At 44.5% G+C, this 21,386-nt stretch overlaps 1 protein-coding gene across 7 annotated transcripts in view; it reads right to left on the bottom strand.

The window, feature by feature from the left end:
- FERMT2 (fermitin family member 2) overlaps positions 1–21,386 on the bottom strand; it is a 240,951-nt gene that overhangs the window by 87,930 nt on the left and 131,635 nt on the right. For 5 of the 7 annotated variants that reach the window (XR_004540114.1, XM_033951884.1, XM_033951886.1 and 2 more), the window contains exons 5-7: positions 17,180–17,212; positions 11,902–12,127; positions 11,695–11,797 (exon numbers count right to left, since the gene is read on the bottom strand). Coding sequence is in view for 6 of the 7 variants with exons in the window: in XM_033951884.1 (XP_033807775.1) it covers positions 11,695–11,797; positions 11,902–12,127; positions 17,180–17,212 (362 nt within the window). In the remaining variant the exon portion in view is untranslated. The remainder of the gene's footprint in view (positions 1–11,694; positions 11,798–11,901; positions 12,128–17,179; positions 17,213–21,386) is intronic. The other 2 variants (XM_033951887.1, XM_033951888.1) reach the window with 1 other exon arrangement.

The following is a 21,386-nucleotide window of genomic DNA, read 5'->3' on the forward strand; positions in this document are numbered from 1 at the left end:
ATCACTAGAACTCCCTTATGGTGAGCCCCCCAAAATCCACTATACCCATCTGTCTACAACCACAATAGACTTTATGGCTGCAGGTGGCACCTATATGGCAGTACAGTAGGGTTTTGGGGGGTTTTTGGGGAGGAGGGGTTGGTGGGCTCACATTTTCCATCATTAATGTAATGGTTAGTGTGGCTTATGGGCCTGGGTCTTCCTCTTTATGGTTCAGCAGCCAACTCAAACCCAGCCAACCCAAACTACTTAAGCTACCTCTGTGCAGCTCTACTAGGCTTTCCTATAGCAGGTGCTGATGTTCTGGAGGCAGGTATGTACATTTTTATTCTGAACTTTGTGGGGGTGCGACAGGGTCAGTGAACACGGGAGGGGAGTGTGTGTGGGGCTTTACTTTGTCCCTGCAGTGGTTATCTGGTCACTTTCGATAACTTTTTGGCACTTATACCTGCTTTTACATTGTCTAATTCACAACGTATAAGTTTCGCCTAGGAAATCTCGTCAAACCTTCAATTATCCCTGCAGGATGACTAAGTTTAGGTCAGCCCACGTCCTTTCCCTAACCACTCCTCTATAACGTCCCTTTCAGCTCTGGGCGCACAGCAGGTTTGAAAGGTCTAAAAAGTCCCTGGATATGTCCAAAAAGCTGTTTTATCGGCACTTGGACGACCTGTCTTTTAGGATGACCAAGTGCCATCTTGGGCGGGTTTTTAGATGTGTTTAAGTTGTTATTATGAGCCCTATAGTATACAGTTTACAATTTGCCATAATTACAGTGCAAGGTTTTTCCAATACAAGTTTTATCCTAACTTGACACATACTTGGGATCTAATACCAATAAACAGTTTACAGGTTAAATTTTACAGTTACAGTGCAAGGTATCAATATACGTTTTTATCCTGTGACACAAATCCCCCAGCTATATATTTATAATCATACTTTGATAAAATTTGGTTCAATTTATAACAGTTCAGAAGCAGTAACTCCACTATGCATCACTCAATTTAATTTTCTTTTGGTTTGCAGAGACAGAAATCGGCTAGCTGATGGCCTACAAAATCCAATGACTAAAACATGACTGTTTCAAAATAACAAGACTATCTGCTGTTATCGTGCATCAGTTTAGAGACTAAATCACACTAAATGGTTTCATTTATTCTCTTCCATGCCTGCCCTTTCAATGCATAAGCTTTAAAAAAAACAACAAAAAAAAACAAACCCTCGGATTAAAGCATTAAATAGAATAATTAGCTAGACTGCTAGACTATACTAATGTTGAGAGGTAAAAGCACAGAAAAGTAGGCAAGGCAGGATTAATCCTTTATTAGGCATTAGGGGATAGATGCATAAAGCATGGTCATTAAGACTGTGTGTCGCTGCTGGCTGATTTTTTTGGCCAACTCTGGAACAGCGAATGATTTGCACTAAAGCTCGCCGGAATCCCATCTGATCAGTCGCTATGAGAGTGACAGAGAGCGACTAACACATGCGCAGAGCTAGTTTGGGGAAGCCCGAATAGCTGAGTGGCAGGGGAAGCCCCAAAGCAGCCTCCTGTCACTCAGTTGTTGGGGATTTTCTCTCTCTCTCTTTTTTTTTTTTAATGGCACCGATGTTGTGTGTGTGTTACACACATACAATATCTGACCCATAAAAAAAGCCCCCCCCCCCCGCCGACACCACGATTGGCAGGAGGGATGTCCACTCCAACCTGCTCCTCAGGCTCCTGCTGCAAAATGGCGGGCCTTTCCCTTCCTGGTGCATCTTGGGATGTACGGGAAGGGGCCTAAGGCCATGATTGGCTCAGTCTTGCAAGGGGCCTTAGGAATCTGAGCCAATTGGGGCCTTAGGCTCCTCCCCCATGCATCCCAGGATGCACCAAAAGGGGAAGGACTGCCATTTTGCAGTGTCGGTCTGCAGAGCAGGAGGACTGGACATCCTTCCTGCTGTCATCAAAGTATAAGGTACGGGGGAAGTTTGGGGTGTGTGTGGAGTTTGGAGGGAGCATCTGGCTCCCTATCTGCCATCGCAAAACAGTTCAAGATCTTATTGCTGACTTACAAGTGTGTTCATTCTGCTGCCCCTCAATCTCTCTCCTCGCTTCTCTCTCCTTATACACCTCCCAGAGAACTCCTTTCCTCAGTTAAGTCTCTCTTAGCGTTACCCTTCTCCTCCTCTGCCAATTCCAGACTTCGTTCCTTTCATCTAGCTGCCCCCTATGCCTGGAATAAATTACCAGTTTGTCCGTCAAGCCTCTTCCCTTCCCTTGTTTAAAAGCAGACTGAAGGGAGCAGTTACCGGACTGGAGGAGAGCTGTGGGTGACCTGTTTGCTGGTCCCGGATTCCGGCAGCGGCAGCTTCCCTTCCCGATTGGCGGCGCAGTCAGGCATCTACAGGGACGGACCCCTGACGTCACTGGGTCCATCTCCAACATCTTAAAAGGCAGCTGCTGTTGCGGTTGCGGCCGCAGGGCGTGGCCGAAGGGGAGCCACGTGGAGTCCGGGAGCCGGTAGTGGGCAACTTTTATTTGGGGTACATAGACCCGGTGCGGATTCTGCTCCATATTATTGGATCTAAGATGTTCATTCCATGTCTGCTGTAGTGAGGACGCCGCTAAAGTTTTTCTTTTTTTTAAAATGCCGAAAAGACGAGGAAGGAACACCGGAAGAGCCTCCCGGCGACCCTTAACTCCAGTGGTTACTATTGATGACTTTCTCCGACGCCTACAACGGGAACAAGAAGGGTCGGGTGCTAGCTCATTGGGGACACCGCCGGAGAGTAGTGCGGTGGGTTCCCCTGAGCATGATATCACTCTTAGCCCCGACGTTAGGACGCCACCCCTTCAACCGACGCCGCAAGCTGCCAGCTCCCCACGAGATATCCATGTAAATGTGTAGTTAGATACTTATCATTGAAGTATATATTTACAAAGCCAACTCAACTGATTAGTTTTCTCTCAATGAAACGTCTTGAAAAAGGAATAACAATGTCCATGGAAAGTTAGCTCCCTGCACTTTAGTCAGATAAGGATTTTTCTTATTTAATTAATTTGAATTATATATGTTCTACTCTTAAACGCGGATCCAATAATATTGAGGACCAGTGTTCCCTCTAAGCGGGCGGGTGTTGTGAGCAAACTTTTTTCACCGTGAGCCAAAAATATCGGGCGCCAGCAAGTTATGAGCCAACTCGCCCGATTCTCCTCTCGCCGCCCTGCCATCTGCCGTACGCCTCTTCCGATCGTGCGCTGTGACGAGAAACGTGTGCGCTGCGATGTAATATTTTGTGCACCAGCGCACGCCAGCGCAGCTTAGCGGGAACACTGGTTCAAATGGTTTTATTTATTTCCCCAAATTTATTTTTGTTATACGCATTGAAAATATTTGATATTGCGTTTAAATCAAAATCTCAATAAACTTGAAACGAGTGCCCGTGAGATTGTGGGAGGGTTAAATACTCAAAACTTAGAAGTTTTTGCTACGCCAGCTTTCTGGTATCTTTACATACAGTGGCGTACCTAGCATATGTAACATCCGGGGCCCATCATTTTTTGGCACCCCCCCCCATCTGTAAGAAAAACATGATTTTTAGTAACAAACCACACGTCACACATGAGTACCTAGGAAAAGGCAGCATCTTACATATTGCAGTGAGCAGTACATCAATACACCCATTGTAAAACTAAACAAGCCAGACCAGCACAGATCAATCCTACACCGTCAATCCTAACAGAAAACCATGTCTTTCGAACACACAGAACACAGAAAACACCTTCGCCTAGTAAGGAATATGTAATCACAAACTAACCCCTCCCTCTTTTACAAAACTGTAGTGTGGATTTTAGCTACGGAGGTAACAGCTCTGATGCTCATAAAATTCTGAGCATCAGAGCTGCTACCACCAAGGCTGGTGCTAAAAACGCTTCACAGTTTTGTAAAAGGGGGGATAAAATAAAAATACATAGACAAAGGTTAAATTGAACCAGCAAGAAGCTGGACTCTGCATACAATGCTTCACAGAAACAGTGACACATGTCTCCTAAAGCAATAAATAAATAGAAATTTTTTTCTACCTTTGTCTTCTGTGGTTTCTCCTTTCCTCATCTTCTTGTAACTCTCTTCCTTCCATCCACTGTCTGCCGTCTCTCTTCCCCTATATGGCATCTTCTCTCCTTCTATGCCCCTTCCAGAAACTGTATGCCTCCCCCTTCCATCTCTCCTTTCACCCCATTGGTCTGGCATCTCTCTCCTCGCCTTCCCTCTCCCACACCTCTCCTCATAGTCTGGTATCTCCCCTTCCCTGATTCTCTGGCATCTCTCTCCTTTCCTTTTCTTCCATCTTTCGCTCCCCCTCCATGCTCTCACATCTCCCCCTTCCTTTTCCCTTAGACTGGCATACCTTCCTCCTACGCTCCAAGCCCTGGCATCTCCTTTAATTCCCTCCCTCATCTTCCTTCTCCCTCCAGCTGGGTACCGCAACACTCTTCCCTGCAGCTCTGCACTTCCCCACAATTGCCATGCTTCGGTTCCTCTTCTTCCTTCCTTCCTCCCCCCCCCCCCCGCGGGACCCTGCGGCACCATCAACTCTTACTCCCTCTAATGTCGGCCCTGCAGCTCCAGACTTCCTCGCACCTTCTCCCCTCCCCCTTTGGATCGCTATTATTTTAAATGTTATAGCCGCGGAGCTGTATCCATCAGTGGAGATGTCTAACCTCGGCCTGCCCCGGAACTCTTACTGCAACAGTGACTTCCTGTTCCTGCCTAGACGGGCGGCTGCTGCAGTAAGAGTTCCGGGGCAGGCCGAGGTTAGACATCTCCACTGATGGATACAGCTCCGCGGCTATAACATTTAAAATAATAGCGATCCAAAGGGGGAGGGGAGAAGGTGCGAGGAAGTCTGGAGCTGCAGGGCCGACATTAGAGGGAGTAAGAGTTGATGGTGCCGCAGGGTCCCGCGGGGGGGGGGGGGGAGGAAGGAAGGAAGAAGAGGAACCGAAGCATGGCAATTGTGGGGAAGTGCAATCCCCCCAATGCGTCCCCTTACCTTACCGACGCGTGTGTGCGCTGTGAAGAGAAACTTTGCGCTGCGATGTAATATTTTGTGCGTGAGCGCAGGCCAACGCAGCTTAGCGGGAACACTGTTGAGGACTAGTGAGAGATCAGCTAGATTAGTATATCTTTGTAGTAAATATTAATTTTGGAAATTTTTGTTTAATATGTTGTTTGATCTCACTTTACTGTACAAGATGTATATACTTGGAAATATTGTAAAATTCTATAAATAAATAAATTAAAAAAAAAGCAGACTGAAAACCCACCTTTTTGATATAGCCTTCAATCCTTAACCCTAATCCTCTGGCCTCCAACCCAGCCCGCTGATTAACTGTTTTTTTGTGCATTGGGAAGCCATGTTAGAGCATCAATCGCTCTGCTAGTTTATATGGCATTTCAATATTGATGACCTTATTTGTATGACCAGATCGGAGAATGAGCAATTGTACACAAAACCACGTTGTGAAATGTTTTGAGCATTGGGTTGGTAAATCCGATCGTTGCCAAACCAGTCAAAACCAGTTTAGTGACGACTGTCAAGACCAGTTTAGTGACGACTGCTAACTTTAATGCTTCTGGGACTAGGTAAACAAGTGCATTGCTCCCTGCCCCTCCCAACACCATACTTTAAAACTCCCATAAACAGAGTCCTGCATAGTTCTGAAGTCAGAGGAAGCAGCTGGTTAGAATCACTGCTCTCTCGCCTCTCCAGCTGATTGGACGACAACACACAGCAGCTAAGAAAAATACAAATCTCTGCAAACTCTGGTCTCCCCCACCCCCCCCCATTCTTCTTTGTTAACAGCTAATTTGCCAGAGCAATAATCTACTTTGGGAGCCACTAAATTTGGGTCTTAAGCACAAGCTTAGTTTACCTATGCATTATTCCCTATACATGCTTGAATATGTTTTTCGGGGGGGGGGGGTGGGAGAGGGGTTCACCAAAATTTTTGAGCACTTCCTTCCTGGCATGCTCTCTCAGGTGTACCACCACCAGAAACACCACACAGACCTAAACTACAGTCAAATATTTTCTGCTGCTAAATATTTGCACTCTCTCATTTGACCCCAGTTGACTTTACTAAAGTGCCTCTAAATAAATCCTCTCATTTTATTCTAAGGTTTCTGCAGTGTGCCTGAACAGATGACTGCTCTGCTATGAGCAGACCATAAATTTCCTGGAATAGTTGCACTCTTATAAATAGAATATATGAACACCAATACAAACAGTTAATAGGTAATCTGAAGTGCAATGCTTAAGCAGGGAATGTGAAAAAAAAAAAAACCCACTCAACCACACACACACAAACTTGGGCAATCTGACATTATTCCCCACTTTTACTAAGCCTGATAATGCAGAATGATAGCAAATGCTCCAGCGCCTAAAGGGATTGAATGAGCATCAGAACATTTGCCACGTGGCACTCGCTAGTGCCGCTTTGTAAAAGGGGGCCTTAAATGCAATATTGTTACTTTAAACACACAAATTCTGCATAGGCCATGAATGTTCCAGCACTCTGTGCCATCACTAGAACTATTGCAAAAGATGCACAGCAAATATGAGAATACTAGACATCTTAAGAGGGAGGGGGGCCAAATAACTTCCCAAATGTGTACACATTCTCCACTTGTGACAAACACCCCCTGTACATCCTCATTTTAAAAAACACAATCACTAGGGAGTATAACATGGAAGATTATATTCACCCCCCCAAACAGCTTTAAAGTGAGTTGTATGTCACACTGATTGTCATGTAGCCAGCGGTAAATTACATCCAATGGATAAAGCTGCACAGAGCTGTGTTTGTCTAAGGCAGTGCTAAATTCAGCGAATCCAACTGCAGAGACCTGTAAAGGGCATAAATGCGCTCTTGCCCAGGATATTACATCTATTGTTGTCACCATGGAACCCAGCAACTGAAGATAACGCATGAAGGTTTATCGAGAGGAGCGGCTTCGGTAAAGCACGATAATTTATGTGGGAGCCTCAACTCTGAGGAAAGTATATGAAACATGGACATGTTGGTGGAGGCGCTCCCTTAAAACTATCTAAAAGCTAAGTATTGCATTGCAAAGATATATAAAATTAATGGAAAATTATAAAATTATATAAGAAAGGCACAACTGATCCTATGAAGATCGGGTTTGGTGACTTCTGTTCACAAGAACCATTGGGCAGTTTGACCCTCTGAGGATCGAGTTCACCCTTAATACAACACAAGGGTTGATATATTTGTTGTTAGGGAAATGATACTGGAAGTGAGGTATAATTTGAAGAAATGCTGTTGGAGCTGGCATGTCCTTTTATTAGCGGAATGTGATGCCCGGGCTTTGTTCTGTGTGCTTTTGGAAGAAAGACCCAGTTCCAATCTATAATCAGAACAGTATTCTCAGGTACTGTCAGGACTGTGTCAGAGCCAAGTGACTCTTTCTAAAGTTTATTACCCAGCCTAGGCTCTGAAGAAGTTGGACCACTTGGGCCACTGCTGCTTTTCCCTCCATCTTGGACAATGCCCTTATTAGCCAATCATCCAGGTAAGGGTGCACCTGTATCCCCGCCTTGAGGAGGCGCACCAATACCACAACCATTATCTTAGTGAAGGTGCGTGGTGTTGTAGCTAGTCCAAACAGAAGAGCAGAGAATTGGAGATGACATTCTAGTACAAGAAACCAAGAACTTTTGGTGAGCTGGCAAAATGAGAATATGGAAATCAACTTCAGCCAGATCTAGGGAGGTAAGGAATTCCCCCGGGGCCACTGATGCAATGACTGACTGGACTGTTTCCATGTGGAAGCGGGGGATCTTGAGGGCTGCATTGACTGACGTCAGATCCAGGATTGGACGCCAGTCGTCTCAGTCTCTTTTGGTGATGATAAAGTATATTGAGCATCTCACCAAGTCCCATTTGCCTTACGGTACAGCCACAATGCTCCTAGATCTCTCAGCATCTGTACCATTGCCAGAACTCTGGCTGCTTTACTGCAGGAGAATTTACAGAGATGTGGAAGGGGTTGAAAGACTTCTAGCTTATATCCTGCCCGAATGACATCCAGCACCAAGCGGTCTGAAGAAATCTGCATCCGTGCATGCGGAAACTCTGCCAGCCTCCCCCTCTCCCCCCCCAGTGCCATTGCTGCTTTATGGGGGGCTGTAGTAGAGCAGGATCCAAATGCCTGGGGTGCCTGATGCTCATGAACCTCTGTCTCAGGCCTCAGAATGACGTCTGGGAAGCAGATGCTCCCGAGTACTGTCGAAAACACCTTGAGCCATGAACATTTCCCCGACTGGACCCTTGTGGGGCCCACAATCTACTGTTCGGAAAGGACTTTGGCTTACAATCTGCCACACTGGCCATTAAATGGAAGTTTGCTCAAAGTTGCTTTAGAGGCTGAATCTCCTGTCCATTGCCTGATCCAGAACATTCTGCAGGCAGAGATGGCATAAGCTGAGACTTAACTCGTAACCCTAAAAAGGTCAGAGCGCATCCACTATGTAATCAAGCTCCCACCAGAAGGAACTGGGGTTCATTGCTGTCATCTGGATCTCCTGCCTGGCTAAGCTTTGAATAGAATGCTTGGGCAACAAATGAAGCCACTGATGCCGCTTTTAGGCCTAGTGCGGTGGCCTCAAATTGCCTCTTAAAGACAAAGTCCAGTTTGCGGTCCTGGGAGTCCTTCAGAACTACTGCAGCTTCACTGGGAAGGGAGATACGTTTAGTAACTTGTGCCACTAGGGAATCTACCTTTGATGTATTAAACAGCTGCTGGAACTCGGCATCCATCGGGTAGAGCTTTGTCATTGGCTTGACTACCCTCAGGGACCTCCCAGTGGTCAGTTAGCATCTTGGTAATGTCTGGATGTAAAACCTGCGCCTTTTGTGTTGCTCATAAACAAGCACTGTGTAGCAGAGGTCTGGGGTGGGGTATTCCTTCTGCTGCTAGGGGTAAGGGGGGTTGCTTAACGGCAGCGGTGGAGGAAGTGGGCACCCCTCCCACTACCAGGGAAGGGGGAGTTGGTGTTGCTGCCGGTCTGAGCTGTCAAGCCTTATTTTCCTGTCAATGTCTGAGCCAATCAGCAATCAGACACTAACCAGAAAGTAAGGCTAGGAAAGTACAGACCTGCTGGAAAATTTTGCTTGCAAATGTGGGACAGCGATGTTAGGGAATCACTTGGCGATAATAGAGAATCACATGGAGTGCTCATTTAAATATTAATGACCTCGTTGTAATATATTTGCATGGCAGAGTCAGAGACTGCTGGGAAGCTCAAAAAAGACCACGGTAAGCTGTTTTGAAAATCTGCCACTAAAATGCATGAACACTAAAACGGCTAGAACCAGTTTAACAACCACGTTAAAGTTTTGAGAATCTTCCCCTTATTGTCTCCTATTTAGAAAGTGCCAAGTACTCCTGTATGTGCGTTTGGGTGTTGTTTTTTTTTAATTGCAAGTCCCATACACTAATGGAAAAATTAGCTCAGAAGTTACAAAAAAAAAAAAAAGCAGCTTAATATCAACCGCAGTAAATCTAGGCTTAGTAAAATCCAGCATTAGTACACACTAAACCCAGATTTTGCCATATCTCAAGTAAAAGGGCTTCTATCATTGCTGGTGATCTTAGCATTTTTGCAAACCAAGCCCAAAATTTGAAAAAAAGATTTTGCCTCCTCCCCTTTTTAAAAAATATTCAGACAAATCATACAATAAGTGCAATTAGGTTCAGTACCAAAATGTCATAATTATTAAGTGGTGGAATCGGCTTTCAACAGATACCCAGGTAGGTGACTATTGAAACAGCTGTTCCTTTAAAATATTACTACACTTCACTTTCTGAAGAAATGTTTTTTCAAGCCTCCATCTATGCACACTTATCAAGCTTTTACAAAGAATTGGCTAAAATTCATCTAAAATGATTTCCTAAAACTGATTTGAGCTTATTGCTTCTCACATTAGTAGAATAACAGCACACTTAAATGCCGCCACTGTTTGTTTCTTGCACCTAGCTACCTATTATTGCTTTTGCTACAAAACACCACATCGAGATATCTGAGGGTAGATTGGCTAACTGCCAAAGTTAGGTCCCCCTTCCATTCTGAGCAGCTCAGTTTAATTGTTCTCAAATGTATGTGGCCTTGGATGTGCTCCAGCAGCAGAAGGACTTAACACAAAAAAATATTTTAAATAGCTAAGAGGCTAAGTTTGGCTATTTAACTAGGATTAGTCAAGAAGAGTCCTAAATCACTGCAGCTAAGTTTAGCTTTTGAGATTTAGGATAGCTTTTAGCTTCAAACTGTAGCAGCCAAAAATGTGCCCAAGATGTCTGGCTAATCTTAGACCGTGATCTCAGGTGTTCCCAGCCAGCTAAAAATATTCACACCTTTCAAAACACTTTAGCTGTAAATGAACCTGGATGACTAACGGTTAGATGCACTAAAGTCAGCAATCGTCACTAAACCAGTTTTCACAGCTTTAGCGACGATCGCTGTTACCAACCCAATGCACAAAATGGCCCACTACGTGCTTTTCCCCTCGATCACCCATTTTCTGATCCAGCCATGCAAATTAGCTAAAATCCCATGCAAAACAGCCAAGTGATTGATTCACTAACATCGCTTGGTTATTCCAAATGGGGTTTTAGTGATTGTAAAAACCGATTTGTCTAACTGTATTACTGACAGATCTGCCTGTCCCATTAAAAAAAAAGTCCCCCCTCCCCCAACTGATGATAGCCCTCCCTGATGACCACTGACAAACGAACCCCCCCTCCGAGCCAGGCACCCCTAAGCCACTGTCCCCCCCCCCACCAAACCCAAAACAAATGGCAGGAGAGATGCCCACTCCCTCCTGCAATCCCGATGACACCCCCATGTAAAGACTGAAGGAGATGTCAAACCCCTCCTACCACGAAGATCCCCCCCCATGCCATTCATCCCCCCCTCATAAAAAAAGTCAGGAGGGATACCCACTCCCTCCTGCCACTGAAGGCCTCCCTCGTACCTTTAAGTTGGGAGCAGGAGGGGGACTCAGTCCCTCCTTCTCCGAGGCCGTCAAGTCTACAATGCCAGGCCTTCCCCTCCCTGGTGCATCATGTGATGCTCAGGGAAGGGCCTAAGGCCCTGATTGGCTCAGATGCCTCAGGCCCCTCTCCTTGGGAGGGGTATTAGGCATCTGAGCCAATCAGGGACTTTCTTAGGCTCCTTCCTCTGTATCCCAGATACAAGGGGGAGGAGCCTAAGGCATCCCTCCTGCCATTTTTTGGGTTTGGGGAGTGGCTCAGGGGTGCCTGGTGCAGGGGGGGGCATAGTGTGGGGGAGGGGCTTTTTTCTTTTTAAATGAGATAGATTGTGCGTAACACACACACAATATTTGTGCCATTAAAAAAAATGGCTAACAGCAGTGACAGGAGGCTGCTTCCCCTGTCACTGCTGTTAAGGCTCTGTGCTTGTGTCAATCACTCACTGAGCGACTGATCAGTTGCATTTGCATGCATATGATTTGCACCTCCATGCAAACTTGATAACACATCGATTGCTGCTGGAGAATTAGCCAAAGAATCGGCCAACGGCAATCGAATTGGTATCTTTAGTGCATCTAGCCCTAATGCTTAAAAATACAGTGCATTTAATATGCGTAAATAATTTCAATACCTTAGGGTTCAAATCAAAAAAACTGTAGTACTTGAATCGAAGCAGAAGAGCATCATTTTCTTTCACTTCTTGTTCCATAAGGGATCTTGAAGAATCCAGCCATCTATAAAAACCACCAATGATAGATGAAACTAGTGTAGAACACAATTTTTTTGCATCCAAAACCAGTTTAGAAAAAAAAAAAAAAAAAAAAAGAGGACTGTTTACCCTTGGTTGATCTTGGCCTTATCAAGAAGTGTTTGGGGCTTGTACATTTTCGCTAGGATTTCCGGAGAAGTAATTGCTTGACTCACAGCAAGTATACCAGGATTCCCTTCTGATAAAGCGCTATCTCCGAACCAAGCTGAGGTTGGCGACAAAGGGCTTCCATCACGAGAGTCATAGGTTGGTGTCATGGTTTTGCTGTAAAGTCCAGGGCTTGAATATATGCTCCCTAACAGCAAAAGAATAAAAACAAAAAGGTGTGTGGGGGGTAAGTTTCTACTAAAATTCTAAAGGCTTTACACATTCCACATTGCAAGTAACTTAGTAGATATAAGCAGGACAGCAGAGCATCCTATGCCCTTTAACATGTATTTTTGTAACATCAAGTTAGTTTTGCCTGCCACAGCAGACTGTTAGAACCAGTGGGTAGCCAGACAATTTTTGGTGAGCACAACATTTTAACTTCCCCTTCCTCCTCCCACCTCCAGTGACACACAACTCAAATTTAAAATTTAATTTAACAGTCATTTACAGGATGCCTAACCAAACAAAACTGAAGGCAGTTTACAATACAGATTAAACAACATTATCATTTCATGTAGACAGAACATACCATTTCTGATGACAATACAGGTTTAAAACAGGTATTTATGGAAGATAAGTTTTTAAAGCTTGTCTAAACATAAAATTTCTTGAAAGAGTTCTTAACATTGGTAAAGTGTTCCAGGCTATAGGTTCTACCTATGTTGGTACATTTTCTTGTCTATCAGAAAGTGATAGAGAACCCCTCAAAGGATTGAGAGATAAAACAAATAAAATATTCAGGACAGATCATGAAATATTTAAAAAAATAAGGGTTAAAATTGAAACTTAAGTCTGGCCTTCACTGAAAGCCAGTGAAGTCTAATCAGATATGGAGTGGTATGCTCTGTAATTTTTACCTTCCAATATCAGTTTTGCTGCTATATTTTGTAAAACTTGAATTCTTTGTAATTGTTCTGGTAGGCCCAGTGGTATTATATTACAGTAATCTATGTGTGTTAATTTGCAAATACATGAGTTGGAAAGGGATTCACAAGCTCTACCAGTTGAAGCAGTCCTCTGGCGGTGAGAACACTTCCCTTCACTCTACAGTTAGTGGCTGGAGAATGACAAGGGGACTGTTTCTTGCAGCGAGCCGTAGCTAAGCCAAAGGAACAGGGGAGAAAAATGTCCCTTTTCCACGGGAACAAGGCTTTTCACCGCTCCACAGAGCGGTAAATGGCCTTGTTCCCGCTATGGATCTGCCACGAGACGCCTCCCTTCCCCTCCCCCTTTACGAGTCCATCAGCCTCCTCCCTCCCTATCGCGGGTCTAACAGCTCCCCTCCCTCACACCCAATCGCGGGTCAAAAGTGGCAAAAACAAACAAACAAAAAAAACCCAACCACCCAAACCTGCGCCACCCCTGGGTTGGCCCCTCTGCACCTCCCAGGGTGGGCCTACCAGGCTCTTAGAAGCTTTGTGGAAGAAGAGGCAACACTGTACGCTTGGCTGCTCCGGAATCATCTTCCGGCCGAGTCCCTCCTTCTGATATAACTTCACAAAATTTCAAAGAGGCTAGTAGGCACACCCCAGGAGGGGCAAAGGGGTTGACACAGGGGAGTCGCATGTTGAGTTTTTTTTTTTTTTGCTGCTTTTGAACCGTGATCGGGAGCAAGGGAGCGGGCTGTTGGACCCGCTATAGAGAAGGATGGGAGCTGCTGGACTCACGAGGGGTGGCTGCTACTGCACCCGCAAAGGGGGTTGCTTGGACTGCTGGACCGGCTGAATCTGAAGAGAGACGGTTATTGGATCTGGTCTGGGGATTTGGGGAAAGGGAAAAGTGCTGGGCCCAAGTGGTGGGTGGAGGGAAGGGAGAGGTACCAGACACACACCAGGGCGCTGAAATGAGGGGATAGAGGTGTTGGACCCATGGGAAGGGGGCTAGAGGGAAGGAAGAGAGGTGCAGGACCTACAGGGAGGGAGAGAGAAAAGGGAAGGGAAAAAGAAAAGCTGAACCAATGGGATGAAGGAAGAGTGAGTGAAATATTGAACATAGTAGAGGGAGAGAGAAAAGAAAGAGTGAGAGACATTGGTGTAAGGGAGGAAGAGGGGAGAAGCTGAACACAGGGAGCTATAAAAAGAGGGAAGATGTGGGCATTGATGGGAGGCCTAAGAACAGAGACAAAAAGGGGAATACTGCATGGGGGTGGTATATGGACAGAGGGGTAGTGCTAGACATGGAAGGGCATATATATTCAGAGAGAAGATGGCTAGACATGGGGGAGGAATAAGAATGCAGAAGGAAGTTGCTAGTCGGGGGGGGGGTAGGGATATAGAGGAGTGATACTGTACACAGGGGGAGGGGGATCATAGAATGGTGAGATGATAAAGGCAGGAAGATGGGCACAGGGGAAATACTAGAAAGAAACATATAGAAGACAGAGAAGGGAGATGCTGGAACATGGGGAACAATACATAGAGATAGAAGATGGATGGTAAGCATGGAGAAAGAAAAAAGGTCAAATGGTTAGGAGGACCTGGCAAGTGAGTTAAAAGAAGACAAAAGAAAACAGAGACCAGCGCCCGAAACCAACATGATTTGAAGAATAAAATGACGAGACAACAAAAGGTAGAAAAAAATAATTTTATTTTCTATTTTGTGATTAGAATATATCAGATTTGAACTATGTATCCTGCTAGAGCTGGTATTAGATATAACTGGGGACCACAAAGCCCAGGCCGTGCTTCTTTAGCTTCCAGCTGGCTTAGGGCTCTCTCTGACCAAGAGGCAGTTGCCTTAGTTGCACCTCCCCTAATACTATTCCTGTCACGTGTGACTGCGGTATTCTGTTAGCATGATTTTTGTGTGTAGCATTCTGTCATAATTTGGCTTATTCAGTTTTCTTGATAGTGGAGGGGATATTTGTTAAGGAGAGGGGAGGGGAGACTGGGGTTTTGTTGATCCTTGCTCTGTATTATTTGTGTTTATAAAATGACAATTGTACAGAATATTGTTTCTTTTTATACTTTAATAAAATAAGTTCAATGTAAAATCATAACTATTCGAGGCTTATGTGGATGGGATCAGACAGTTTGCGGGGACAGAGCTCACGGGAATGGGGACTGAGCTCGCAGAGACGGAGAAATTTTTTCCCCATGTCATTCTCTATTAGTGGCACCATCCACAGGCCATTGCCATGCCACCCCAACCCACCCCCGTACATGCTGAGTTTTTGCACATGGATTAAAACTGAACATGAGCCAGGGGGCTGGTGCAAGGGTGCTGCAATTTTGGATGGGTCAAGGCCTATCCGTGGCTGTGTCAACTTGATAGAATCAACTTAGAAGTATGTATTTACAAAGCTTGAACCTATAAACAATGTACAGGCAGTCTCTTGTTTAAGTATGCCCGACTTACGTCAAACTCATATTTACGAACCAGGGTCTTGCCTCTCTTTTCCTGTGCCAACACGCCCCTTCTTCCTCCCTTCCTGTGCCAATGTGCCCCTTCTTCCTCCCTTCAGTGTCGAAACACGCCCCTCATCGTCTTTCATTCCATTCAGCGTACCAAATTCGTGCCTCTCGTGAGTGTTTACCTCCTCTGGTTGGCTCTCTCCTCCCAGTCACATTTAGCAAAGCTGCGGCCTCTGGTTCCTGCACGCCACTTTCGGTTGACCCAGAAGCCTTCCCTCACTTCCAGGTCAGCCATAAGCTGCGTGCAGGAACCAGCGGCTGTGGCTTTGCGAAGTGTGACTGGGAGGAGAGAGCCGGCCAGAGGAGGTAAACACCCACGAGAGGCACAAATTTGGTACGCTGAATGGAGGGAAAGACGACGAGGGGCGCACTGGGACACTGAAGGGAGGAGGAAAGACATGTTTTGACAGGAAGCGAGGAAGAAGGGGAGTGTTGGCACAGGAAGGGAAAGGCAGGGGCACGTTGGGACACAGAAGAAAGGGAGGGAAAGAAGGAGGGAGGGAGCATTAACTTGTGACACAGAATAGAGGGAGAAAGGTGAGCACAAACTTGGGACATAGGATGGCAGAATGGAGGGAGTGAGGGAAAGAGATACTGAGGTGGGGGAATAGAAAGGGAGAATTGTTGGGCAAGGGTGTCTGAGTGAGAGGGAAAGAGATGGTGCACATGGGGAAATGAAGCAAGCAGTGAATTGTTGGGCATAGGGAGGGAGAGAGAAACATTAGACATGGTGGTGCGAGAGGTGTGAGGTACAGATGCATGGGGAAAAGATGAGAGGGAGAAATGTTGGATGTGGTGGTGGAGAGGGAACAGTGGGACATATGAAGAGTGAAAATAAGTGTAAACCTATCTTTTCTTTCTATTTAAACTACAGTACTTTATTTTGGAGGACTGTTTAATGTTTTCATAGACTGTGTACAATACAGGATCCGAGTTGCATACAAATTCTTAACTCGGGGAGATTTCCTGAATATATTCGAATGTAAACCCAGAAAACATTCCCCCATCTCCTTTTAGGGGAAAAATAACCTGAATATAAACCAAGGGTTTATATTCAAATACTGGCCAGCTCTGCACCTGCCCGCCCCCTCCTGGACCTACCACAGGCCTCTCCTTGGGAACTTGCATCAGTCGTTTTTACCAGCGAGACAGCATGAGAAAAAGCACAGGAGGATCACTCCTGCTCCAACTCATCCCACTGTACCACCAGAATTTAAGATAGCCCCAGGTGGAGGCCTATGTTGGTCTGTGAGTGAGGGTAGGGGGCAGGTGATTACACAGCTGACAAGCTAGGACACCTTACCTCAGGAGGAGTGAGGGGTCACCATTGGACTACCAGGATTTAAGGTAAGGTTCGGGGAAAGATCAGTGCTGGGTTTGGGAGGTAGAGACTCGAATATAAACCGAGACTCCCATTTTTGGGCCTTTTTTGGCTCAAAAATCATGGTTTATATTTGAGTATTTATGGTATGTTTTTACTAAATATTGCTAATTTTGTTTTACTCTGTCTTTGCACACAATCTTTTCTATCTGAGAAACACAAGCCTGGGTGAACTTAGTAAGGTATTCACGGAGGTAACTTTTAAAGAACTTTCTACACAGCTTGCTTATTGTACCATTTTACTGAATGGCTTAGCTTGTAGGCGTTATCCCCTTCTGGTCAGTCAACTGCCAAGAATTTTGAAAGTCAAGGGCTAGTATAATACAAGAATAAGAAAGTTAGAAAAGCAGATGAAAATCGCAGGCACTAGAAGCCATTTAAAAACCCTAATCTAAGAACTCACCTCGCACTGGGCCGATGTAAAGAACATCAGTGCCTACAGAGGAGAAAGGAAAGAAGTGAGAAGGCAAGAGAAAGGCAAAATCCAGAGCAAAGGAAGGAAGAAGGCACCAGGTGGACAGAATCTACTAAACATGTAAAAAGGACTCCAAAACTGAACAGGATATTACATTTCAAAAAGTGTATTTCTCAGATTACACGCTTAGCAAGCAGCATACAAAGTCATGTATTCATCAGAGTGGGCTGAGGCTCTGGTAACACACCTTTTTCATATAACGGCTCTATAGCACTTCTGCACAAAAGGAATATTGTTAGGTGCTAAAACCCGTCCAAAGAGCCAACACCTGTGCAAGGCATTTCAGCATAATAGGCAACTTTAACTACCCTTCTTCAATACAAAGGAAAAAATTTTAAAAAGCAATAAAAGAGCAAAATGGGAAGCTACAAGAACTAAAAACTTTTTTTCTATCTGGCACCTTGCTTGTGGAATCAGCTCCCCAATTTTATGTGGTTAGAAATGAACTGTAAAGCATTTAAGACACTCCTCAAACTTTTTTTTTCCCCCAACAAGCTTTTGGTGAGGATATTCCTCAAAATTATCATATTTATTAGTTTTCTTTAGCTGCATGAGTTAGGTTGCCCTCCTCCCCCCCCCTCCCCCGATACACAGCGAGTATGAATTTTCTTTTAGTTTGAATGTGTCGTATGTATACTGTTAGGGTCTGTCCTTTATTTTTTGTGGAGTTCTTTTCTTTTTAATTCCTTTTGTGATTGCAAACCACTTTGAACTATTTTAAACTGTAGCAGTATATCAGATTTTAACAAATAAAGCACTTAATTCCCACGCAACACACAATCCAGTTCAAACTTTTGATCAACTTATGACTTGGAATAGGGCTGTCAGCTCAGGGCTGATTTGACCAGAAGATTGATATGGTCCTTGTTCTATCATGCAGTATCCATGGAGATGTACCTGGTAATCTTGCTTTTCTTTAAGGAAAATAGGGCTATATTTCAAAGCACATAAGTTAGAACAAAATCAGATTATTAAGAAAAAAAATTGAACCAACAGATAACGTTCCATGGCCGCCACAAAAGAATGGTACCTACACATTAATTTAACAATTATTCTGTATTTTCCACGTCTATTTTTTTCAGAAAGCCAAATATAGCTTGCAACCAACCAGAAATGTAACCAAGAAAATGCATGCTTTATTTATTAAATATGAACTACTGGGGGAACATGCAGCGATGAATGCTTGCTTAGCCCTGGGGAAGAGGAGGAAGAGTGTGCCCGATAGGTAACTCACTTTAAAGGCAAGTTTCAAGAGGTAGTATTGAGACACCTAAATCCCAAGGCTGAAAACCAGAATGGCTAAATAAGCCACAGTAATGTTGCACAGAAACATGATGCTAGTCTGCCCATCTACAGTAACCATTATCTCTTCCTCTAAGAGATCCTACGTCTTCTTAAATTCAGACAGTCTCTGTCTCCACTACTTCCTCCTGGAGACTGTTCCACGCATCTACCACCCTTTCTGTAAAAAAGTATTTCCTTAGATTACTCCTGAGCCTATCGCCTCTCAACTTCATCCTTTGCCCTCTCATTCCAGAGCTTCCTTTCAAAGGAAAAAGACTTGACTCGTGTATTTACACCATGTAGGTATTTAAATGTCTCCATCATATATCCCCTCTCCCGCCTTTCCTCCAAAGTATACATATTGAGATCTTTAAAGTCTGTCCCCATACGCCTTATGACAAACACCATGCATCATTTTAGTAGTCTTCCACTGAACTGACTCCATCTTTTTAAATACCTTTTTGAAGGTACGGTCTCCAGAATTGAACACAATATTCTAAATGAGGTCTCACCAGAGTCTTATACAAGGGCATCAAATACCTCCTTTTTCCTACTGGCCATACCTCTTCCTATGCACCCTAGCATCCTTCTAGCCTTCGCCATCACCTTTTCAACCTGTTTGGCCACCTTAAGATCATCACATACAATCACATCCAAATCCCGCTCTTCTGCCATACACATAAGTTCTTCACCCCTAAATTGTACCATTCTTTTGGGTTTTTGCAGTTCAAATACATGATCTAACATTTCTTAGCATTAAATTTAGCTGTCAATTTATATTATCCTCTTATATCCTACCAAATCCTCCTAAGATAAAGTTCTAGGTGGGTTACGGATATCATTAGTCTTACATAGGACTGTTTATTCAATGGATGGATGGATCATGCCATCGAGTTGGCCACCAACTCATGGCAACACGCACAATGAACATAAGAGTTGCCGCTGCTGGGTCAGACCAGTGGTCCATCGTGCCCAGCATTCCGCTCACGCGGCGGCCCTTAGGTCACAAACCAGTGCTCTAAATGAGTCCAGCCTCACCTGCGTACGTTCCAGTTTAGCAGGAACTTGTCCAACTTTGTCTTGAATCCCTGGAGGGTGTTTTCCCCTATAACAGACTCCAGAAGAGCGTTCCAGTTTTCCACCACTCTCTGGGTGAAGAAGAACTTCTTTATGTTTGTGCGGAATCTATCCCCTTTCCACTTTAGAGTGCACCCTCTCGTTCTCCCTACCTTGGAGAGGGTGAACAACCTGTCTTTATTTACTAAGTCTATTCCCTTCAGTGTCTTGAATGTTTCGATCATGTCCCCTCTCAGTTTCCTCTTTTCAAGGGAGAAGAGGCCCTGTGATGTTTCATGGCAGAGTACAGAAGTGGTTTGCCATTGCCTTCTCCCACACAGTGTACAGCTCTACTATGTTGCTGCTGTCCAACACAGGGCCCCTCGGCCTACAGCACCTGGTATTCCCAGGTGGTCTCCCATCCAAATACTAGCCAGGCCTGACCCTGCTTAGCTTCTGATAGTAAGGGTGAGCCTAATCAGGGTGACCAGGCTGTAGAAGTTTATACAATACATAACAACAATCAAATTGCTGTTTTAGCATGAACTTAGGTTCATAAAATTGCAATATTATGTTCAGAGATGGTAGTTACGAGGGTTTTTCAGTTTTTATACGGTAAACGTTTGGTGGAGTCAAGTATCATGTTAGGTGCCATCGACTCGTGCGAGTCCTAACGACTTGATGATCATTAAGTTTTCATGGAAGAAGTAGATTGTTAGGCCTTTGATGTGACAATATCGCATTTATACTGCAAAGAAAAAACATGATCCTCTGCCTCCCAATACTGCCCATCTGCTGCTGCTGACCCGATTGGTGGTACATCGTTAGTCTGACATCTCTGCTGAAATTTGTCCGCCTTGGGAGGCCCTATTGGTAGTGAAACTTCAGATGACATAGCTTTCAGCTTCTTAGATGTGAGCAAGCCTCAGTGGCACAACAAACCCATGTACCATGACTGGAGCAAGTTAGGTATCATAACCTGGCTATATTTAACTGTCTGAGTAGGTGCTCAGGTTGCAGGGAGAAAAGAAAACTACTCTCATTTAATTGAATTTAATTCTGCAAGTATTTTCCTAGAACCCCAAAAGCAAACTGAGATAATAAGTACTTGTTTACCTGCCTATAATTTATACAACATACAAGTAATTGCTTTGAAAAAACTGTTCAAAAGGTACAAAGCTAGAAAAATATTGATGCAATTTTGCTACTTGGTGGCCTGGTGAAAGCTACCTTCAAAGCTTTACACTATATAGGCAAATTGGTAAAATGTTCCCAGCATGATTAGCACAGCAGATGTAAAAACACAAGCAGATCTCATCCCATACAAAGCACACTGAAAATTCATTCTGTTCCTTTCAGTATTAGTTTGTACTACTGTTTGTGTCAACACAAGAATCTGCCAGTCCAGGAAGTGCTTTTCTATTTTCATCTGTACAAAGGACAGTTGGATAATGACCTCACAGAAGCCCCAGTGTTGGCTGACCTTTATAGCTGCAGCTCAGACATTGCTCTGTCAACCCGCTATTCTAGCATCACTTTTTATTTTTTTTTTAAACATACAGCGGTACATTGGTTTATGAGCATAATTCATTCCAGAAGAATGCTCGTTATCCAAAGCGCTCGTATATCAAAGCAACTTTCCCCATAAGAATTAATGGAAACTCGGACAATTCGTTCCACATCCCCAAAACTTAATTACCATTAGTGAAGCCTCCACTGCTGCCACGCGACTCCACCAGTTCTCTCGGGAAGGTCTCTGCTGCTGTTCGCTGCCTCTCACTTAGCTCTGGGGGCT

The sequence above is a fragment of the Geotrypetes seraphini genome, chromosome 7 (assembly GCF_902459505.1).
Source record: "Geotrypetes seraphini chromosome 7, aGeoSer1.1, whole genome shotgun sequence".
In the NCBI taxonomy this organism is placed as follows: Eukaryota; Metazoa; Chordata; class Amphibia; order Gymnophiona; family Dermophiidae; genus Geotrypetes; species Geotrypetes seraphini.